At 38.8% G+C, this 24,341-nt stretch overlaps 2 protein-coding genes across 6 annotated transcripts in view; one reads left to right on the top strand and one right to left on the bottom strand.

Annotated features, from left to right (window-relative positions):
• The window catches only part of MCPH1 (microcephalin 1), a 242,014-nt gene that overhangs the window by 94,422 nt on the left and 123,251 nt on the right, over positions 1 to 24,341 (top strand). For all 4 annotated transcript variants that reach the window (XR_015721989.1, XR_015721988.1, XM_087856471.1 and 1 more), the window contains exon 12: positions 17,471 to 17,548. Coding sequence is in view for 2 of the 4 variants with exons in the window: in XM_087856471.1 (XP_087712597.1) it covers positions 17,471 to 17,548 (78 nt within the window). In the remaining 2 variants the exon portion in view is untranslated. The remainder of the gene's footprint in view (positions 1 to 17,470; positions 17,549 to 24,341) is intronic.
• ANGPT2 (angiopoietin 2) overlaps positions 19,213 to 24,341 on the bottom strand; it is a 54,887-nt gene continuing 49,758 nt past the window's right edge. For both annotated transcript variants that reach the window (XM_045810846.2, XM_045810847.2), the window contains exons 8-9: positions 23,511 to 23,641; positions 19,213 to 20,602 (exon numbers count right to left, since the gene is read on the bottom strand). In XM_045810846.2, the coding sequence (XP_045666802.2) occupies positions 20,442 to 20,602; positions 23,511 to 23,641 (292 nt within the window). In that variant the 3' untranslated portion in view covers positions 19,213 to 20,441. The remainder of the gene's footprint in view (positions 20,603 to 23,510; positions 23,642 to 24,341) is intronic.

Here is a 24,341-nt window from a genome sequence, read left to right as displayed (position 1 = left end):
AGAGCCAGCCAGCGAGAGAGGGAACACAAGCAGGGGGGAGGTGCAGAGGGAGAGGAAGAAGCAGGCTCCTAGTGGAGCCGGATGTGGGGCTCGATCCCAGGACTCTGGGATCACGCCCTGAGCCGAAGGCAGCCGCTTAACAACTGAGCCACCCAGGCGCTCCCAGGTTGATCACTTTTAATAGGTATGAATTCTCTCAGGATAAGCTTCAAGAAAGCTTAGAAGGACGCAGAAGGTAGTTGGCCACGTGAAGAGGCAGAGCTTGAAGTGAGGTATCTACAAGCCAAGGAACGCCAAGGACTTCCAGCAGCCAAGGGAATCTTGGACCAGATTCTCCCTTAGAGTGTCCGGAAGGAACCAGCTCTGCCAATACATTTATTTAGGACTTCTTGTCTTCAGAACTGACTTTGTTGATTATAAACAAGAAGAAAGACAGTTGAGAAATAGAGAACATTAAGGAAAAAGGTGAAGAAATGCCTACAAAAAGTATAAAATAGATTGCCTTGGGTCTCTAACTATTTTGAAGCTGTTCCTGTTCCTTCATGCTTACTGGGTGATGCTGGTGGGGATCTGAGCTAGCCTGGAGAGGGAGGACCAGCTGTGTGGACTCTAAGACAAGAGCAAAGACTGGACTGAGACAGCTGTAAGAATGCTGAACCCTGAGAGCCTTCTTCAAGGTTTTTACACTAGCAAGATGGTGCGTGAAAGCAATCAGTTAATATTTTTAAATAACACATTGAATATACCAGTATAGTGATTTTAAATAGTGGTAAAGCCGCTGCTTGAAAATTTAATATTATTTTTCCCATACTAAACCCCTGATTAAGGCGATCTCTTCTATAAAAAAGACTTCTGACAGGTTCATATATTTTATATTGGCTCCTACTGGGAAGACCCAAATCAACAAATAGTTATTCAGAGAGAATAGGAACGAGAAGGATATTAGCATTTAAATAACTACCCTGAAAAGACACATCCATAAATACATATGTATATGCTCTGTCTGGAGGTCCCCGTGTATTTCTGTCATAGTATCGTCACCATTTACAAAGTCCAGATTGGTGCTACATTTACATGAAGGGTATTTTGAAATAGAACCACAAAAGTATAACACAAGATCTAGGCTTCTGACGTTTTAACAGTAGGATGATAACATGAAACAACAGGAAAAATAATTGAGTACAGAAGAGTCCAATGCCAAGTTCCATGGCTGGTCCCAGATCCCGAGATTTCACAGGCTGAACATTAACCTCCATCCCCACATAAAATGGGTATAGACTTCGTTCAGCTGCCTGGGTCTGAGAATGGTATGCCTCCTCACTGAGCTGTGGTTCCCTGTTTGTGACACGGAGCCGAGGACCGTGCGTCCTTCGCAGGATTGTGTGAAAGCTAAGTGTTAAACATGCACAGTGCTCACATCAGTGATTGGCAGGAAGTAAGAACTTAATAAATGTTAGCTTTACAACAGAAATGACAATGCATCATCTTCCCCAAGGAGCTATGAGAATCACACACTGTCTACTGTCACCAGTTTTGTCCACAGAATGCATTAACCCTACAATTTAAAAAAGATACTTTTTCTCCGGACGAGTGAGAACTTTGCGGTGGGCTGTCCGTTCTGTCCTTGCTAGTCTGAGGAATGACCAGGAGGGCTCGTGAGTGGGGCAGGCGCGTGGGAGAAGAGAGTCAGTGGGGTCTGACTGGGGGACCCCCGGCGAGCATGAGAGGGAGACATGGTGGGGTCTGGGTGGGCAACAGGAAGTATGCGGCATTCATTCTTTGAGGGACGTAAGGAGAGTACCCCTTGGGTATCTGGAGGTAATTCTGTATATTGGAAACCCCACTTCTGTAAAAGCCACCATAGTACCGATTTTCATATATTTTAACCTTCTCCAAAACCATCAGAGTTCTGTTGCTTCACTCTCAGATTTTAAGAGTGATAGTTTTGGCATTAGTATCTTTCTATGAAAGCCACTACAGGCAATGCTTTGCCAGTGATGCCTAAACATTTTTTCATTACTTGTGAGAAGTACCAATTCCTGGGAAATTGAAAAGGACCAGATCTACTGTGGCGTAAAGGACCTGTTTGTGTATTCGTGATATACTTGTGATGTCTGCCAAATGTTTCCTCTCACTGGTGTTGCGTGTTTATTGATTTTAATAGATTATTGCTGACTTGCACTCTTAAGAAAAAAAAAAGTTTAGAAATGAACTGAATCTCTTTCCCTGTTTATCTCACTTAAATAAGACAAAGATAATTGCTTCTTGCCTGGCCTCCTTCCTTTAATTTTCTAAAAAATGCAATTGCACAAACATGATGAACTTTTTTTTCTTTAATCTCTACGTCTAACGTGGGGCTCGAACTCATGCATAATAAACCCTTTTGAGAGAGAATAGTTGCCCTTGTCACTTATAGAGCCAAGCGAGATAATGTCTAAAGCTCAGTACACAATTTAATGTTCATCTGCAGCTTGTGTATGCTTTTAGATATGAATTCCATATTTTAGGGCCAAGATTTGAAGTGTCCATATGATACACTTCAAGGACCACATTGTCTTTGTGTAAAGGAACGACTGTCTCTCTCTCTCTCTCTCTGTGGTCCCCCTCCTTTTTCCTTGTCCCCAATGCAATTTGGGGGATTCTTAAAATATTCCTTTTGGCTAGCTATATAAGGTTGCCTCCAAGAAAAACATTACTGAGAATGTTTTTATTTCAGGGTTTGTGTGGTATTCTTTGGAAATTGCTTGTAAAGGAGGCTTCTAGCAGTTCTTCAAAATTAGATGGTTGTATGTGGCCCAGTTAGTCATATCAAAAAAATTATGGTGATTTTATAACAAAATTCAGTTTGAATTTTTATTAAAAAAATTTTTTTTTTTCTGAAAACCATGTTGGCAATTTGTACGTGTTTACAGCAGTTCCTACTTTCATTGTTAACCCTGCTGTTTTCAGCAGAGAGAATGACTTGTGTTTTTCCTGCTTCATGACTAAATTGTCTGGCAGATACAGAGAAATAGAAAACCGTGTCGGGAGTTGCTCTGTTTCCTATTCGTGGGAGACAGGAAGTAACACAACAGAAAAATAAAGAAATTGATTTGACCAAAGGATCCCTGTAGACCAAAGCTTTTTTGTTATATTGTGTTTAAGTATAGTGCTAGTTGAAATCTTTAGAGACCCTGTCTTCTAACTTTCACCTATTTGGTGTTTCCTCCATTCTCTCCTGACTTATCTACGATTCTGCTTTACCTTTACACTGCTTTGTGTTCACTGAAAGCTAGCAGAATGCCCTGTGACCGAGACTTCTTCCTTCTGGCTCCTGTTACATAAAGCTCCTTCTCTGCTTGAAAGACACCGCCTAGCAGCGAGGAGTGATTCAGCCTATATTCAGGTCAAAGCATGTTAATTCTGAATAGTTTAGGAATAAGGCTTGATATAGAGTCTGAAAGTTAAATCAGTTGTAAATGCAAGTATGGAGTTTGGTCAGTTCTACAGACAAATTTCAAGACACTTTAACTGTTAACAAAAGAATAAAAAACACTTCATAATCAAGTGCTTCATAAATCAAAGAATGATGTCATAATGAGTTAATTTTCTTGAAATGATGTGATGCAGTTTTGGCTTTCTCACACTGTATTCAGTAAGTGGTGAGTCTGATTTAATCGGTGTGAACATAGAATCAAATGTCAGAGTTAGAATGAAGCCTGTGGTGCGTGCAGCCTGTACCTCTCGTTGGCGAGTGAAGAGGGCTAAGTCGCTGTCCTAGAATTATAACCAGTGGCAGAACCAGGCCTGGAAGCTAGGATTGTCACTGGTGTTCTAGTCCATCACGCTGTCTTCCCAGGACTAAAGAGTATCATCTTGAACACCATTCTTTTTCTCTTTTTAACCTTAACTTCTTTTTTGTTTTTAAGATTTTTTTTTTTTTAATTTCACAGAGAGAGACAGCCAGAGAGAGAGGGAACACACCAGGGGAGTGGGAGAGGAAGAAGCAGGCTCTCAGAGGAGGAGACTGATGTGGGGCTCGATCCCAGGATTCTGAGATCACACCCTGAACCAAAGGCAGACACTTAATGACTGAGCCACCCAGGCGCCCCAACCTTAACTTCTGAACACATTCTAAGAATAATGTTTAAGCCAAATATGCTTGGTGTACCACATTTATCACTAGGTTTTTGAGCTGTTGGCTTAAGTTCTCTCTAGCAAACATTTGTCTGCTGCAGCCACATGCTAGGCACTTAGAATACCAAGCTGACTGAGGTCTTCTGTTTGTTTCTTTGAATCCACATTGGCTTGATTCCAGAGTCCTTCTTACTGTGCCACAGATAATTATACCTTGACAAAGTACTTCCACTTTAAAAAATGTTTTCATACCCACTGTCTCATTGAGTCCTTACAGAACATTTTTACAATAGAGAAGGACCCTGTTTGTTTTGTAATAGTGTTTAGTGCACAAATTTTGCATTTGTGTTTAGTGATGGAGATACTAGAAAAAATAGCCTGTCTGACTTGAATGCAGATCTTTGAAACAGTCTTGATGAAGGCATTGTCCTAAGGCAGTGACTGTAAATGGTCATCTCAAAGTACACCTAATTTATAAACTTTCATTATTAAAATAATGGATTCCATTTGTGGAGGAACATATGGCTTATAGCATGTTGCTCCTTTCACTGAGATAGTTCCTAAAAAATGCCCACTCTCTTCCTCCGCAGAGCCTCAGGCAAGTTGCAGTAGAAACTCCTTGGCACTCAGGCCATAGGTGGTCGCACTCGGATCCTCCGTCCTCCCTGCCATCCCTTTGGTTCATCCTGGCAATTCCTCGGGTGTGGTTTTTCCACCCTGGAGGCACTGTGCTTTCCTAGTTCCATGGGGACTCATGGTTGAGGACAGATAGGAGAAAGTGATTGCCCTGGAAAATGGAGGGCTTTGGTGTTGCCCTTCATGAGACCATTTGAGAAGACTTGTGAACAGGACTGTGATCGTTATCTAGGATGACTTGTAGTGGAGTTTAAAGGAGAGCTGTTTTTGAGTGTGAGAAGTCTGTGAGGTCACTCTGGACACAACCGTTGACTGTAATATGAATGAGATTCCATCATCATTTTGGGAATTCATGTCTATACACCAATAATTTGTTCTTTAATTTTGTAAAGGGGCTAGACAGAATCTAATTAATACGCCTGACCCAAAAAAGTAAGTGCGTGGGTCTTGAAACTGAGACTTTGTATGGGAAAGAAAGCCCTGAGGCACTTTGAGTGAGGAGAAGGAGGATAGGTATTTGGAGAGGCTATTAGCAACCAGGGAGCATGGAGGTCACGATCAGTAGTTCGGGGAACCACTGGAGTATTTGAGCTAGAGAGTGACAGGCTTTGATCTCTCTGGCTTCTGTGTAGAGAATGGATGGCAGGAAGGTAAGAGTAAGCAGAGTGACCAGAAGAAGGCAGTTATGATCACCGAGGTCAGAAATTAGAATGGCCATGACTAGCATAGTGGCAGATAGGTGGAGAGAAGAGATCGGACTGGTGTGTTTTTTAGGAGATCTAACAGGATTTCGTAACACGTGACATGTATCAGTAGAGAAGTCAAGACGGCCCCTCCCTAAATTTTTTACATCCGCCTGAGGGTAGATGGTGGTGGCATTTACTGAGGCAGGAGGTCCTGGGGGAGAAAAATGTTTGCAGGTGGGGGGTACAATAAAAAATTCTGATCTACACATATTGGGTGTGAGATCCCTATTAGATGTTCAAGTAAAGCCATCACATTAAGTGTGTGCGTGTGTGTGTACGTGTGTGTGTGTGTATGTGTGTGCATGCACATGTGTTCAGAGCAAAGGTTAGGACTGTAAATATTCCTTTGGGAACCATTTGTGCATAGATGGAACTTCAAGCCATGGTATCTAGGAGATGAGTATACAAGGAGGAGAGAAGCAAAGTTTAGCACAGAGCCCTGGGCTGTGCCAACATTTTAAAGTCCAGAAGGAGGAGGAGGATCAAGCAAGGGAGACCAAGAAAGATCAGGCGGTGAGGAGGTGGAGCAAAAGGTGCCGTATTTGGCAAACAATTTAAATGCACGAGGCTGCGAATGATCAAATCAAGAGATTCGGCTTTGGTACTTGTTGCTGCCCGTCCCTTTCAAAATTCTGGCCTCCGGGGACCACACTGGTTTTATTTTGTTTAACTTGGTGCATCTGAGGCTAGTTCTTAATTTTTTTTAAACCTCAAATGATCTCCTTCTCGCCTTGTGACTGAGGACTGTAGGACCTCCCCTAAGTTCATGTGGAGTTGTGTCACAAATTCAGAGCTCATTTTTAGAAAAAATTCCAGCTGTACCTACAGGTGCATCTTTGACACGTCCCTTCTGCAGCTTTCCGTTGAGCTCCTCAGTTGTCACTTGTGCTCAATCTGACACTCAATGAAACCATTTTTATTTGCAGTAACAACACAGAATATCTTAACTTCAGGTCTCATCAGAAAAATGCAACCATGATTTGATTTTCTGGGACTTTTTTTTTTCTCTCATCATAGTAAGTGTAGTCTTTTTTTTTTTTTTTAATGTTCGATTAGCCAACATATAGTAGTACATCATTACTTTTTGATGTACTTTTTTCAACGATTCATTAGTTGCGTATGACACCCAGTGCTCATCACAACACGTGCCCTCCTTAATACCCATCATCCTGTTACCCCATCCTCCCACTCCCCTCCCCTCTGAAACCCTCAGTTTGTTTCCTAGAGTCCAGAGTCTCTCATGGTTCGTCCCCCTGTCTGATTTCTTCCCCTTCAGTTTTCCCTCCCTTGCCTGTGGTCCTTCGTGCTATTCCTTATGTTCTACATATAAGTGAAACCATATGATAATTGTCTTTCTCTGCTTGACTTATTTCACTTAGCATAATACCCTCTAGTTCCATCCGTGTCGATGTAAATGTAGTCGATGTAGGTATTCATCCTTTCTGATGGCTGAGTAATATTCCATTGTATATGTGGACCACATCTTCTTTATCCATTCGTCTGTTGAAGGGCATCTCGGCACCTTCCACAGTTTGGCTATTGTGGACATTGCTGTGAACATTGGGGTGCATGTGCCCCTTCTTTTCACTACGTCTGTATCTTTGGGGTAAATACCCCGTAGTGCAATTGCTGGGTGGTAGGGTGGCTCTATTTTTAACATCTTGAGGACGCTCCATACTGTTTTCCAGAGGGGCTGCACTAACTTGCATTCCCACCAAGAGTGTAAGAGGGTTCCCCTTACTCTACATCCTCTCCAACATCTGTCATTTCCTGACTTGCTAATTTTAGCCATTCTGATTGGTGTGAGGTGGTATCTCAATGTGGTTTTGATTTCTGTTTCCCTGATAGCTAATGATGTTGAGCATTTTTTCATGTGCCTGTTAGCCATTTGTATGTCTTCTTTGGAGAAGTGTCTGTTCATGTCTTCTGCCCATTTCTTGACTGGATTATTTGTTTTTTGGGCGTTGAGTTTGATCAAAGGAAACAGTCAACAAAAGTAAGAGGCAATCCACGGAATGGGAGAAGATATTTACAAATGACATTTCAGACAAAGGGCTGGTATCCAAAACCTCTGGGACTTTTTGAACATAGTTTTCAGCTGTCATTTACATATCATTTTAGGTATCTATCAGTAATTTTGGGGACATTGTTAGCTGTCCATTCTTTCAGGTTTCTAAGCTCTATACCCAAGTTAAAATAGGTTGCCAAAGAACAGCACACTTGAACTCTGTGTCTGCCTAAGTACCTCTGTGAATTAGGCTTTAGTGATAATACTAGGTTTTGAGGAGAGCTGATGTAAGGAATAACAGGATTTTAGACAACTGTCATACATTCTTCAAAACTATAGTTGACAACGTTGTACATTTTGCTACCTGATACTTTTTATGTATGATCCCCACAATACATTTCTCCTAAAATTCATTGCCCTGGAATGTTCTCTACAGGAAACCTTTTAGGCTTTTCTTTACAAGAGAATGATAAATATGTAACTAAAAGTGGTTTTGTCAACTGAAATAACAGCTTGCTTGAGGTGCATGATGGATCTATTTCTTAGTTCTTTCAAGCTGGTTTTTCTTCTCACCACTGGAGAGTGTCCTTCAGTGCATAGAGAAACACCTCTCCACCGCGTTGTGTTTTGCATAATTCTTTTTTTTTTTTTTTACGATTTTATTTTTAAGTAATCTCTACACCCATCATGGGGCTCAAGCTTACACCCTTGGGATCAAGAGTCACATGTTCTACTGACTGAGCCAGCCAAGCACCCTCCTTATATAATTCTTTTTGATTTTGGCTTTGTTAGATAATAATAAAACAAGGAAGAATAGTATACACATACTTAATGTTATTCACAATTTTTTAATTGAGGTGTAATTGACATAACATTGTATTAGTTTCAGGCATACAACATAACGACTCGATATTTGTATGTTATGAAACGATTACCATCTACCTAACGTCCGTCACCATACACAGTCATAAAAATTTTTTTTCTTGTGATGAGAACTTTTAAGATCTGTTCTTTTAGCGATTTTCAAATAGTCGCCATGCTGTACGTTATATCTCCATTAATTATTTATTTTGTAATTGGAAGTTTGTATTGTTTGACCTTCAAGTATTTCTGACCTGTCATGTACACTTTATTGTAGTGGAGCATTTGTTTCAATTGTTAAATTGTAAACAGAATCTTTTGGTGGTAAAGCTTACTTAGACATAGCCATACCCTCCTTGGCACGAAAGACTAGGGCAAAATAAAGTTTCGAACAGAGAAGCAGAAACTCTTTAACAGACCCTGGATACTTAGCAATTACAAGCTCTTTGAGGGCAGAGACCATGCATGTCGTGTCTCACCTGGCCCAGGACCCAGGACGGAGCTGGAACACAACACTTAATTACTTGTGGAAGGAATAAGCACGTAGGTACATGACTAAACATATTTATTTCTTTAAGAAACCTCAGAATTTGTTTTTGCCTCTGATGAGCTAACAATGTCATATAAAAACATTGTGCATCATTATATATTATGAGGTATCCATGTAGTTCATGATTTTCTTGTTAAAACTCATTGAAAATAAGACGACCTGATGCTCATTTAAAAAAAAAAAAACCTTTATAACTCAAATTCACAGAAAGAATAAACAGTGATTGCTCTGAGTAGCCATAATATTTGGCTTATTGTCTATAATGGTAATAATAATTCCTACTGTGTTTTCATACAGTAAAGTGATGTTTCTGATGTTTGTTTTAGTTACATTGGAATGTGTTATATTTATTTCTTTGTTTTCCTTTTGATAAGAAAAGCACGAGCTTGTGTTATTTATAAAGATATTTGGACTTCTCATGTAAGTTTGCTGGTGAAATGCTGGGTCACCCTGTCTTTGCTTAGCAATATGTAAAAAGTAGCTAATAGTGGGCCGTTAAGCTCTAAAATCCAAGAATAATCCATTTTCATTTTTTCTGGCTGAAAAGATTAAAGTACAAGCAGCACAAATCTCACATAAATGCCCATATACTATGCAGCTAAACGTTTTAGTAAGAATATTTGAGCATATGTCAATGTACGCCATCCTTTTCCTCTTACTGTTGGTATCCAGTCTCCGTCAGTTAATATCTCTTAAAAAGGAAAAAGAGTTCTTAACTACTTATTTTTAGTACTTTATTGCTTATTTTATCTGTCTTGGTTAAATAGGTTGTATTAAGATTTTGGTTTCCTGCCACTTTTTTGAGACAGCCAGAGCAGTGCTTTTTAAACACTTAATCACGTATGAATCCCCTGGAGATCTTATTAAATGCAGATTATGTTTCAGTAGGTCTTGGTCCTAAGCTTCTTCACTGGCTCCCAGGTCCCAGGTGATGTGCAGGTTGCTGGCCCTAGGACCATGCGCTAGGTTGGAAGGTTCTAGAGACCAACTAGCCATATGTGGAGGGGGAGATGGGGCTGCTTCCAGGGGATGGTAGTCACACAGAAGATGTAAGGACAGGGGCCATCCTGGCAGGAGACTTACTTAGACTCTCAGTGTGTTAGTACAAGACTCTTTTGTGTCCTTTGTGGACATGGAGACTTTAGCAGTTTCAGTAAGTTGCTTACAGTCACAGTGCTTGAAAATGGGTGAGTTTTGAATTTGAATTCAGCCTTTCCTCAATTCATAGCCCATATTCTCTCTGGCATCTACTTCTAGAGATAGCCTGGAGAGTGTTTTTATCTTCTGCTACCTTAAAGGTGGATATCTTTATTCTGTGGCTGCACACCACTTTACATGTTTCTGAAAGGTTAATGGATAAGACTGTGAGTTTTAATGTTAACCTTGCCACTCACTGGCCGTGTGACCAGTAAGGCAGCTATACTCCCTAAGCCTCAGTTTCCTTATCTGTGAAACGACTAAAAGGTCATCTCAATAAAGTGCTCAGTAAGCACTCCATAAGTATCAGTTACTGTTATTCAACAAGCATTTCTGACACTTATCCCTAGCCATCATTCAAATCATAACTTGGATGGACCTTGGAAACGTTATGCTAAGAGAAAGAAACCAGACACAAAAGGTCTCACATTGTCTGATTCCTCTGCTGCGGTTTCTGTGGAACAGGCAAGTCTGCAGAGACAGCCAGCTGATTAGCAGTTGTCAGGGGTGGAGTGGAGCGGAGCAGTGAGGGGAAGAGGGGTGGTTACTTGGCGGGTATGGGGTACACTCCTGGAATGATTAAGATGTTTTAAAACCAGAAAGAAGTGGCGTGGTGGCATGCATGGTGAATATACCAAATGCCACTGAACTGGACGCTTTAACATGGTTACTTGTGTATTATGAGAATTTCAACTCAATTTTTAAAAATCATCTATGGAAAATTGCCTCATTGAGAGAGGCATTACATCTACGGAATGGGTTTGTAGTTTTAAATAACTTTATGGAATCATATAAGCATTTCCTGATGTTCTGAGATGTGTTGAAAATGCAGAGGAGTGGCTTATTTTGGAACAAATATTGCCTTGAAACTCTGCCAGTCCAAGTTGGCCTTTTCGGAAAAGATAACCCCAACTTTTTAATCCTGAAGTGTAACCTAGAAATAGCTTCATTGCCACTACTATTTCTTTAGCTACATGGTCCTTTTATCATTTATAATGACGTCTGATGTTTTCATGTGACAGAAAGGTTAACTAACTTGCCTCTTGTTACACAGCCACAGAGAGATGGAGATTGGTTTAACCCAGTTGCCAGGATTCTGTGGTGTTAACCAGTATCCGATAGTATGTAGTTGTGGAAGAATCACAAACATTATTCTCCTGGTAGGAAAAGTCTAAACAATGTACATAGTAGCAAATTCTCTTAAGGTGTTGTTTGAACAAATTAATTACTCTTATAACTGAGACAAAGAATCTATAAAATCTGATAAGAAAAATATTTGTCATTTAATTTGTATTGTCTTCTTGTAAGCTTAAAATAGCAAAAAAATTAATTACTGTTTTTGTTCCTCATCTATAAGAAGAGATTTGCAAATGCTGAGTGTATGTTTTTATACCTCCATAAACTCTTACAACTAAGTTTTCTACCACAGTTGGTGGGGGCAAGAATGGGTAGGACAATCTCTTCTTGTGATTAAAGTAGAGAATGAAGTATAATTTTGAACTATTTGAAATTAACTAGATTCCCACAGGTTAAACCCGAGGCATAAGTTTCTGACCGTCAGATTTGATTTTAATCAGCAGATATGTTGAACAATCTGAAGTCTTTCATACACAAAGAATATTGTTGTTGTTTCCCACAAAGAAGGAAATGAAGGAGAATGTTAAGAGAAATTAATTTGATTGGTTCTGGTTTAGAAAGTATCATTTACTGATCTTGAGCTATAGTACTTGTGATCACTCTGAGTTTTCTAATTATTCTTTGGGGAATAAAAAGTTGAAGCAGTTAGTAAAAGCACCAGGACCACTAGCCAGGACTAGTACTAGATAGTAGTATAAACTTCTCAAATTTAAAAATAAAACAGAGAAACATTGTGCTTTCTATAGGTATATTCATTTATACCCAGAAACACTTTGGATTTATGCTATCCTGTTATGTTTCGGTTTGGTTTTGTTTGTTATAAATCAAATTAATCTGCCTCACAAAGGAGTTCAAGCAATTGCAAGCTGTTACTGTTTCTCTTCTGCGTTGTATTGGGAATCTTAGTGCAATAAGGGAACTTAAAAAAAGTATGCGCACAGATTGGGAAAGGAGTAAATAAAACTGTTTATTCACAGAAGACATGATTGTCTACACAGAAAACATCAACAAATCTACAAAAATCTCCCACAACTAGTGAGTTCAGCAAGGATACAGGGTACGAGGTCAATATACAAAATTCAGTTGTATTTCTGTGTACTAGCAATAAACAACTGGAATTCTGATTTTCTTTAAATGCCGTTTATATTAGCATCCACAGAAATTAAAATATTTAAATCCTGACAAAATATTTACAGGATCTGCATGCTGAAAACAGCAAAACTCTATGAAAGAAATCAAAGACCTAAATAAAAAGAGAGGGATACTATGTTCATGAATTAGGAAAATGGGTACTTTTTAAGCTGTCAGCCCCCCCCCCCCCAATTTTTTCTTGAAGTATAGTTGACATACAATGTTATATGAGTTTCAGGTTTACAACAATGTGATTCAACATTTATATACATTAGGAAGTGGTCACCATGGTAAGTCTAGCTACTCTCTGCCACTATACAAAGTTGTTACATATTAACTCTATTCCCTACGCTGTACATTGGATCCAGTATCTTATTTATTTTATAACTGGATATTTCTACCTTTTACTCCTCTTCTCCTATTTTGCCATCCACTTACTCTGTTCCCCTCTGGCAACCACCGGATTGCTCTCTGTATGTAGGAGTCTGTTTCTGTTTTGTTTGTTTGTTTTGTTTTTTAGATTCCACATGTAAGTGAAATCAGATGGTATTTGTCTTTCTCTTTGGTTCTCCCCATTTTGATCTATAGATTCAACTTAGTTCCAATTACAGGCTCAGCAAGATTTTCTTGTAGATATCAACAAGCTGGTTCAAGTTGCAGAGCACTTTTGAAATAGAAGAGCGAAGTTAAGTTGGATAATCACACAATAAAGAAATCTAGGTGATGGTTAAATGAGAACTCTCTCTACTATAAGTCTAAAATTATCCAAAATAAAGTGTTTTTAAAAAGCAAGTATAATTTATGAGGCTTTATAATAAAAAATGGCACCTCCTGCCCTGTTGTTTCCCAGCCTGGATATTTCGCTCCTAAGGTAGCCTTCTGATATGTTACCTGCATATTTCTAAATAAAATGGTTTTCTTGCCATTTTTTAAAAATTCACTTTGAGACATTGTAGAATTCCTTCTGTGGAAGATCAAAATATGACTGTATGGCTGCCTTTCAGTTCTATCTACTCTTCTGTTCCCCAGTCTACTCAACGTGGTTACAATTTTTGTTTAACATTTTGTATATGCATATAAACACACATTCATGTGCACACACACACACACACACACACACACACGAATGAGTATGTGGATGCTATTTGAACTGAGCCATGTAATACGCTATGATTCATCTCTGGTAATTTGTGTTTGTTGGTTTTCCTGAGCTAGTCATTGACAATGATTTTGATTGCTTAGTTTTCTATGCAGCTATCACCAACTGACTGCAAAAATTTCTAAAAGCATTATAATTATTCTCTCAAATCTGTCTCCACTTCATATTATCTTGCAATCTCATTTATTTTTTCTTAGAGACACCACCCATGAGGCCATTTCTTCTCTTCCCCCTTGAGACTGGTTCTCGGTCTGCAGAACTGCTGTTAGCCAGGGACTTCCCATCGCTACAATCCCAGGAATTCCATTCTTGTTTGGTTTGGTCTATGTTTTCAAGCTAGAGGCTTTTATCAAATAGGCATAAAGTCATGTTCAATAATGAGGCTTTGAAAAGCTGACTGAAACTCTGCCTACCTGAGTGGTGTATAGATAATTTGATGTGAATGGAGGTGTTTGAGATCCAAGCTTTAGTATTTGTATGTCTTTTTTCTGCTGGGCTGATCTGTGTCCCCAGGAAAGAATGGCTGGAGTCCCAGGGGGAAAGCTGGAGAAGTTTTCCCTAGTGCTTTCCACCATTGCTCTTAGAACAGCCTATCTGACTTTCCTTTTGTCTTATTCCAGGGGAGGGTGGGTTAGGGGGTAGGAAATGTCTCCTTTTGACCCTTCTCCTATACCCCTTCTTCAGAGGTATCCAGTACCACCAAATTCTTTGCCTTTTGGCGAATCTGTGGAGGGAATTGGATGCTTCCTATGGTCCTCTTTCTCTAGACACTTAAGTTTGAACCTTCTTTGCCCTTCTAAGTCATTTACCATTTATGTATCTGCTTTGCAACTTCCAAAATATCCTGTTTTATCTGCTGTAGACTCTTCTCATTCTTTTTAATTCTATCCTTTTAGTTGAGTTTTGGGGAGAAGGTGAAAATAAAGATGTGTTCATCTTGCTATGTGTTAACCATAAGTCGGCTTCCTTGTAAATGATGCGATTACCGACTTGCTTTCAATACCAGTGCCATCTTCTGGCTTGGGTTCACTGTAGCTTCACTGACTCACATTGTTCAAGTGAAATGATGAGATGTGTATAAAATGAGAGAAGACCATTTCTGTTTTGCCCGGTATGAAATTAACTGCGTGGTCACGCCTACATTGTGGAAATCTGTCTCATCAGTAGCTGTGAGTCTAATAATAAGACAAGTGGTTCCTATTTAAAATCATCAACAGTGTTCAAGTTTTATGAACAACAGTTGTAAAATGTCAAAAATATTATATCCATTCACAGTGGATGCTGAAATAACTCAGCCCTCATATTAAGAGCTATAAACACGGGATTTGAACCTCTGTATTTATGCAACCCAATTGCATCTTAGTTATTTTTATTCTATCACATGTATGATGGGAAATATGTTGGGTTAACGTTTTAGTTCACTTACAGCCTTAACTATGATCTTGCAGAGTAGATTTTCCCAATACTGAACACTGTACTAAAAGAAGGATAACTTTGGCTAATGAAACAACTAAAGCAAAACCTTGCACTATGTTTCTGATTTGATGATTTCATTACACTCAAATCAGTGTTTTCTGCTATCTCTGTTCAATATTAATTCCTGGGATGCCTGTTCCTGTAAATTTCGTTTATTAATTCACTTGCTGAAATTCTACTATAAATGCCTTATGGTTTTATTTTCATAACATTTAGAAAGGGACAAACTCAGAGAACATAAATTTTCTCCAGGAGGTTCAGTTGACATTTGAATGTGGACTACATTTGAACTCAAATGCCACATGCATTTTTAAGACTGGTTCCTTGGATTCTCTCACTGGTACATTGTGTTTCTCACTATCCTAACTCTTTCACATTGCCTCATGTCTGAAATGAACCTGATTTTGAAACTTTTTACATTTTACCTCCTGGGCTAATCACAGATTTGTAGGGAACCACAACACATGTTGTTGGTGTGTCTCTATAAGTGATATCATACATTGATAAAACTAAGGCAAACACTGTGTTACTTAAATGTTTTAACCACCTCTAAGGAGCCAGGTAGAAACATGATGGCACTGTACCATTTTGTTCATACCCTCTTTCATTGATCTTATGAAGATTATCTGTCTATATCTATCTATCTATCTATCTATCTATCTATCTATCTATCTATCTATCTCTATCTTGGTTGGCCAGTAAAATCAGGGGAAAGCAAAAAGAGACTTAACTGACAAAATGCTCGTGTACACACAGATCTAAGTGAGGGAGGAATTAGGGTCTTTGAGAACACAACTCGTTACTTTCTCTCTCTCTAGTGAAGACACTCTGCCCTGCATTATACTCCATTCCCATTCTCTCATCTGGGGCCCAGCACCCTCAGAGTTTTCTCCTGTCTTTTCTGGATTGTTCTTCTGCCATGTGCTGATGCCCCTGCACACACAGGGATAAAAACAGGGTGTATTACTATACCTTACCATAGGAATCTTACCAACACAATTTTCTTACCACTTCTTCCAAAGCACCCTTTAGCCAAAAAAAGAACCCACTTTAATCCTGCCTTGGCACATGACATTCTCTCTGTGCGGGGATGTCCTCTCCCCCCCTCACTCTGTCTTTGCCTGATGAATTCTTACTCATCCTTTCAGACTCCGTTTAAAGTGTCACCTCATCTGTGGACCCTTGCTTGATTCTCCTAGACTGAGTTAGTTTGCTTCTTCTATAGGTTCCCACAGAACTGTTTTGAGAAATCACCATTTGTGGTTTGCCTTCATGCCTCCTGCCAGAGGGTGAACTCCTCTGGGATTGGGTTTGTGTTTTCGGGACCTAGCGTGGGTTCTTATTCACAGTAGGCTCTCAATACGTTGTTCACAGACAAGCGGTTAGTGAGATGAAGAAAACAGTGTTGAGTGAATAAATACATCAATTTTAAAGGAATCCAGACCAGTGCTGAGAATTGTCATTCAGATTCTGTATCTCGTTATTGTCTTTATTCGACCAGCATGCTCACTTTTTCTTAGAAATATTTAAGACCAAGCTCCCATAGATGGGTCTGAATTTTAGAAACTAGCAAACAGGACAACTCCCTCATCATCCCCAGTCATTCGGCAAAACGAACTCAAGCTTTATGTAGCAACTCTAGAAAAGAGTGGATTCACTGAATGTAAGAAATGAAATTGCATATGAAAAATAAATATGGGATATGTAATTCAGTTTGATTATTTTTGTTATAAAATTCTATTGGCGCATGGAAATAGAAACAGATTTTCGGGAGTTTGGTCATCAAGTAGAGATGACTGTAGAATCTTGAACATTGTTGAATTAAAAACAAAAACATCATTTTGATCATTTAAAATATGTGGGTTCAAATAACAATAATAAATAATAATACTGAAAGCTTGTTTATGAAACATTTTATCCTTCCAAAGCCTGGGAAGGATTTTCAAATGTTTTAAGAGAACTTCTGAAAATATGAGTCCATATTAGAAACAAAGTCACATGCCAGAAGGGCTGCTTTTTAAATTTAAGCTTATGATCTATCTTCTCCTAGTAAGTGTGGTTTTTATTTTAATTAATAAAATCCTGGGGTATTTACTGAGGATTGTCTATAATGACTTCTTAAATTGGAAACTTGGAATTCTTAAAAAGGTATTTCATATGTTTGTTATTGGGGTGGTGTTTAGTGTTTGGCCTCAGTTAAGGATAATAACCCGGATTTCTAGTCATTGGAAACTTTTTTCTTAAAGAAAAGCATTTATTATTCATAAGATTGATGCAGCATGAAGATTCTGATGGTACTTTGGTGTGTAAGACACATCTGGTTCAGATCTACAGAGTGTGTAGTCACTGCTGGGTTTTTTGTTTTGTTTTGGCTGTATCTTCAAAGTGGTTTATTATCCACTGAGAGCCTCATGAATCTATAATAAATGTTCTGCTTATTGTGTCACTTGTAGGTACTGTGGTCTTTGGAACTGGGTCACTGGATTTCCGAGGAGCCGTTTGAACTTTCTAACTACTTCCCTGCAGCTCCTGTAAGTCAGATGTTATTTTATTATGGTAAATACAATTCGGAATTCTCAGGAAATTATTATTTGCATAGATATGGACTCAAGTTTTTATTAAGTCAAGACCAATTATGCTCGCAGATAAAAACACATTTTCATAGAGCTTTTCATAATACTTTTTTATCCATCTGTGAGAACAAATGTGGGAATGTGAGAATATTCTGCAAAAAATCCTGTGGAATGAAATCTTAAAGAATTTTAATTATGAAAGTCCTCAGGATTGAGAAAAACAAAAAATGAAAAAGGACTAGATTCTTGAGGAGGTGGTATGATGTCTTGTTCCTGCTTCAAGAAATAAAGCTGTTACTGCTTGTAGAGATAGAACTGATGGGTATAAAAGCCATGGCCTGCTGGCAACATGATGCGGTCCTTACGTTCTGATACTCTTCCCAAATGCAACTTCAACTTTACTGCATTTTAAATTTTAAATATTTCGAATGCTTAATGGAGGTTCTAATTTTTTAAAAGATTAAGTAATAATTAAATAGGTAATTTCAGGCTTAATTGGAAGTAGGATTGTGTAGATGTTGGCTTTCATTTTCAAAAAAGTTAACTGGTTTGTGACACACTTAATTCTTTTGGAAGATTAATACCTGAAAGAGAAGTGGCAGTTTTTATCTGTGACCAGGGCTGGTGTTATTTGCTGTTTGAGTATGCATAGGATGCTGCCCTCTTATCACTGATTTATCTAAGTTGTGGGGTTGCTTTTGTTTTCCTTTTTAAGATTATCATTTTGATTTTCCCTCCACTTTATAAATACTTTCTTAAGGAGAGAAAACATTCTTCTTGGCAAGACCGTGTTTGATATACTACTTAAGGAATTGAAGTGTAAAGACACAATCCCCCCTACTCTCTGTCGTAAGAGAGTGTGTGTAACTCTATAACACAGCGTGGCTTGTCTTTGAAATGCATTTCACCTGCCGGCGTGGGCACCCGGTTATCAAGTATGTTGTTGCCAGTTTTTCCCGTCTTATCACTTCTCCACCTCAGTGTCTGCTGTGCGGTCATCAAGACATCACAGAGCCTTATGGCTTCTTTTGCAGTAGAGATATCTTCAGATGATGTTTTAACCTGGTACAAAGCTGTGCTTTGTTGAATTTATAAAGCCTACTTAAATGTAACAAGAGAGACCATTCAAAGATGGGGAGGTTCTTTACTCAATATATTTGTCGGGGAAGCACGCGAAGTGGTGGACAAAGTGGCGTGCCTGACTCTTCCAGAGTCCGTAAATTGACTCTACACATACAGCAAATGTTAGTGTTCTCAAATGGCGTTGGGGTGGGGGCATATAGCGGTAAAATAAATTACACAAGAAAAAATGGAATAAAGAAAAAATATAGCAGTAGAACAGCATAAGGTGAAGACAGACATGAGGTAAATGCTGGTTTCAAATTTGGCCCTAAGCTTCCTAGCAGCCTCTGACTCCAAGGCAAATACGTGAGAGATTGTTCCAAATTATAAAGCGTTACAATGTACATTAGTGTTAATTGTACTATGAAAACTTCAAATGGTGTTAAAACTCTAGGGGTTTAACGTTTTGCAGCTCTGAGCTTAAATCCATGCTCTCAGAATTTTCTGTAAAGATTTGAATCTAATATAAACATCAGATTTTGGTTTTGCACTCCAAAATGCTTTCTTTTCTCCTTTCTTTCTTTCTTTCTTTCTTTCTTTCTTTCTTTCTTTCTTTCTTTCTTTCTTTCTTTCTTTTAGTTTGCTGGTGGACATTTAAAAAAAAAAGACGTTAGGGGTGAATCTAGCTTGAGAAGTATGGCTTTGTAAGTGCTTTAAGTAGAAGTTTTTTCAACCACAAACTAAACTGTAGCTTACTTCTCTAAAATATATCTTACTAGAAGAGAAAAAAAAAAGACCTTTGTAATAGATTAGTGAGGAAAATACAGTAAAGTCTCTTTGTCATGAAATTAAATGTATAATTTTCTTCATCATTAAAAATCAGATCTTTCCTTGTCGTGAGACACAATCGGTTGTTTCAGAATCAAATCACAGAATCAAAAATATTATCATAAAGGTTAAATGTAATTATCTAATAATTTATATTTAATTACTAAAAATACCTTCATATTTAACAGAAACAGATGGAAAAAAAATAGTACAATCTTCATATAAACTGAAAGAACACACATTTCTATTAATTTCAGAGATCCTGGAAGTTTTCATCATTTAAACTTAAAATATATATTTGAGCATTAACTTTAAACTACATTGTCAACACATTCGTAAATAAGCTGACTTCAAAATGAAAGTTTAAAGCACCTAAGAGGAGGAGCAAAAATGCGTTAACTATGTTTTTTCCTTCTCCAAATATTAAACTGCAAATAAGCACTTGCCAGAAAAATCCCTGAATATATAATATATATTTTTATGGCTTAGAGATTTTTTTCTTCCTTTCAATTACGATAGTGATGCTGAATTCAGGACATATGGATATTTACACAATCTATAAACAGGGCTTAGAAAAAAAAGCTCCAAGGTTATCTCTACTGTATAGCCTAAGTGTTCTGTTTTCCAGTTATTTACGGATGAACTCGGCACAACATTCTTGGTTGTGACAACAGAGTCTGTAAGTTGTCAGTCTTGAGTCCGCAGGCTTGGATGTATCTTCACACAGGCGTTCTACCAGGTCACAGTGCCGGGGCTGTGCGTTGGTGCAGGAGGGATGCAGGTCTGAGTGAGGAGGTTCACGGGGTCTAAGTGGGGCACGTGGATCCCTGTGGCACCCGAGCGCGTGCTGCCTGTCTGAGGTGGGAGAGGACTCAGTGTGCAGCCTTGTCTTTTAGAGCTTCGGGAGCAGGTCTCTGAAAATGGCATCATCGGCCATCACTCCTCAGGTGTGTGCGGGCATCTAGAAATCTGCTGGTCGGATCATCATGGTCGTGGCCTTGAGCGAGTAGCCTGAGCCTTTCCAGTAGTACCACTTAATACCGTTGAACTTGTTTGTGTTCTGCTTCTGTGGGTAGTACATTCCGTTCAGGTTGGAGGGACCGCACGCATCAAACCACCAGCCTGTGAAAGTAAGACGCAGAAGGAATTAGGAACTAGGTAACCCCAACTGTATCTCACCGTGGCGTTAGAAACACTTGGCTAATCCCCCCGTCACATTCCGTGCATTTTAAGTGGACACATGCAAATACTCAGGGATATAGAATGTGCTCCACTGACAGATGAGAGCCATGGTTTTCCAGCTTTACTCAAGCTAAATCCTAGTTCCATATGGCAAATGTTTTTACGGGCTGTTGTACTCTGTTTTCCCTGTGTGGGAAGACTAGTCACCCACAGACATGACTGGCATATCTTTCCTGGTCCCGATATGGTGACCACCACAGTGCAATGGGGAGCATGGATAAGTCAAAACACTGAAGAATGGATGGATGACTCTCACTGGATTACTTTCCAGTTCCAGCAACTTAGTGGGCCAGACTGACTGGGGCTTCCCTCCTCCTACCAGACATTTTTGTTTTTAAATGACCCCAAATTTTAAGTACTCTGGGGAGCTAGATGAAAAGGAAATCTTTAAGTCCTAGAGACACAAAGGGAATTGAAAGCGATCGTGGTGTGGTCACTAAGGTGAGGGGAGCTGCCTGGCTCAGCAGCAGGGGGTGGGGGGTCTGCATCGACACCTGAATGGCCACACTTGGGGTTTTGATGCTCTTCTCTAGAAACAGGAGCGTGCCCTGGTTTTCAAGAAGAAGGAATGACCTAGATCTACGTAATCTCAATAAATCTTAGAAACGTTGTGTTGGAAGTACACATACGCTATGATGGCATTTATGTAAGATTTTTAGAATACAGGTAAAAACAACTGCTCCTGATCTGTATACCTAGTACAATGAATAACTAATGTGAATGAACCTGAATTCATTGCTCACCCCTAGGCAGGTGTTGGCAGGACAGCTTTAGTTGTATCTGTGAAGTCTCCTTTCTTTAAATAAAAAAATATGTTGATGTAATGATTATATTATTCTATTTACACATTGGACTGTGATGACCGATTATTTCATCCAGTTACAACTCATGATTTGAGCAGATTCAGATTAACGTCGATTTGATAAGACATTTGTGTGTGTTATTCAGAATCCTTCAAAATATTCAGGAATGTTGCAAATTTATAGATCTGGCTGCCTTGGAGCCTGCTGGCTGATGTAACTACAGAATTTGCTGTCCCTGCAAAAACCTAGCTGATCACTGGACTGGCTTACCAGGGACCCAGACCGTGGGCTGGGACCTGACATCCTTACAGCCGGGACTGCTCCACTTTCTCTCTTGGGCTGTGTGTTTCTCCTCAGTCTCTTTCCCACTTCTACTCCCAGCCCTAAATCTTGATTTGAGTAAATAAATATATTGTTTCCTTGGTTATTAATGCACTTCTCCTACTCTCTTGAGTAGCTCATGACATACGGGTGGTCTGAAAACCACCGCCCTCTCGTGTGGACAGCTGGGTTCAGTGTGGGAATGGCAGATGGGAAAAAAGGATTCGCTACATTTGGTCCCCCCAACCCACCCCTTTTCCCCTTTTTGTTGGCTTCAAAAAGGATGAGGGAGGGAGACAGGCCGCTTTTACACAATCAATATAATAGCTTTCTCTCATTGAAATAATTATTGAAATAAATATGGCTAATAGGGAAGACCTGTGTTGCCAGTATATATTATGTGGATACATATAAATATATTATCTAAAGAACCACAGGGCTGATTTTTTTTAATGGATCTAATTCTTTCAGTATTATTTTAAAGACATGAAAATTATGGAGTTTCAAACTATTTTCATAAATAAATCCTTTCTCTTGACTGTAAATGATTCTTAACTGAAATGCAAACACATGATAAGCATAGATCTTGTTTATGTAGTTACCTTATATTTGTCAAATAAATTGACCACAGCTCTTACCTTTTTCTTTCCTGGGTGAGTAATGAATGAATTTTCGGTAATATAATTTGTGGTCTCTACAAATTAAACCCTGCCAACTTCCTGTTTGCTTTTACGTTCCGTTTGTACTGTCAGCAGAATTTTTGTTGCTGGTTTAAGTCTTTCAATATTTTTAAGAACTCACTTGATAGCATTTGTCAAGCTTTTTTCTTGCCTCAGTCACAATTAACTGGTTCTGGCCATTTGATTTTAAACTTTTAGAAATTGGAAGAGTAAATTTTCTAGCGCTTGGTCCCTGTCATTGAACTCTTAAATGTTGCTGGATACTAATCTGGCCATTTTAAGCGACTGTTAAAATAGTCTCTTGCTTCTGGGTGTGGTTTTCTTTTTTTTTTCTTTTTCTTTTCTTTTTTTTTTTTTTTTTAGAGCAGTCTGATATGAAAGGTAGGAAGCAAGAAGAGCATGAGCATAAACACCTTGATTTAAAGTGGACAACTGTTAATTTTAATTTGGTGTACTAAAAAGAAAAAAAAACAAATTGGCTAATTAGTTTCTTTGTGTTTGTAAGTATTTGTTGTATATTAATGAAATCTTTAAAGAAAGGTAACTGGAAATTCCATGTTTGCACAATGAATTATTAATTAGAAACCCTTCTATGCTAATGAATCTATGTCACTGTTTTGGTTGCCAATTTGAATTTTTAACCTTCTTAATAAAGCAAAATGAAATTAAAGCGTGGCTCTGACATCTGCTAGTCAACGAGCACAAGCTCAGGAGAGCTTGCTGGATATCAGATGTCCTCTCTCTGTGCCAGAGTGAGGTCCTGAAGAGACACAGTTGGCCTGCTGACAATTGTTAGGTCCACATCACATTCTTAAGACTCAACAGTCTGAAAAAGTGAAAAACAAATCTCCCTACATCTAGTAAGTCTATTTATGAAATGTGGACATTGTCACCCATCACAAGTTCAAGTCCAAATAGCCAGCCTTTCACTCTATGAAATTCTTCCTTGCCAAAACAAATAGGAAGAGAGAAAAGTCATCCCACCTCCTGAGAGCATTTGTGAACATTTGCAAATACATTTGTCGTTGTCTACATCCTTTGTGGTAAAATCATTTCCTGGTTGGCTTATGCTGCTTATTTTGCCGGCCGTCCCTGTAAGTCCTTTAAGGTGAATCCTGCAAGCATGCAAAGAAAAAAAAAGAAAGAAAAGAAAATAACGTAATTGGCTTGGGCTGTTAATTTACCGTAGTGGAAACTTTTTTATAATGAAGAATTCCATTCTGCAGAAATGTGTTTTGTACTGGTTAGTGTACTAATGCGTACTCTGGACAAAATATTTTTGCACTGGTATAAACAGGAACCAACTTATCATCAAATCCTTAGACATTGAGGAATGTTTCCATGAAACCTTCAGCTCATATCACTTGCACAAGCATCAGCAGGGGCTTCAGGGCCCGCTCTTTCAGATAAACAGAAGGGAAAATACAACGTAAAGCGGTCCTCTCTCCAGGTCTCCAGGCATCATGCGTATAGAAATGAGAGTCTTGAGATGAGCAGACAACCTCAAGCATCATGATTTTCAGTGGGGTGGTAGGGATGGACAGGCTAGTAGTCAAGGAAGGGATCATTGAATTTGGAGTAGAAATCTATAGAACTATATAGAAAATACATCCTTAGGGCTGCTTTGCCTCATTTCTGTATAGTATTGTAGCAAACTTGCCAGACATTGAGAAAGGAATAAATGTGATATTAAGTTCAACATTAGATAATAGCCCATACTTTTAGAAGATTGTAAAACTCTGGCTTGCATCAGTGATGTGTATGCCAAGGAGGAGAGAGAAGGGAAAGAGAAAGTATGGTAACACTGTTTCAAGG

The sequence above is a fragment of the Ursus americanus genome, chromosome 27 (assembly GCF_024610735.1).
Source record: "Ursus americanus isolate L20-20 chromosome 27, mUrsAme1.1.p, whole genome shotgun sequence".
In the NCBI taxonomy this organism is placed as follows: domain Eukaryota; kingdom Metazoa; phylum Chordata; class Mammalia; order Carnivora; family Ursidae; genus Ursus; species Ursus americanus.
The sequence above is the reverse complement of the archived record's forward strand: the minus strand, read 5'-3'. Positions and strand labels throughout refer to the sequence as shown.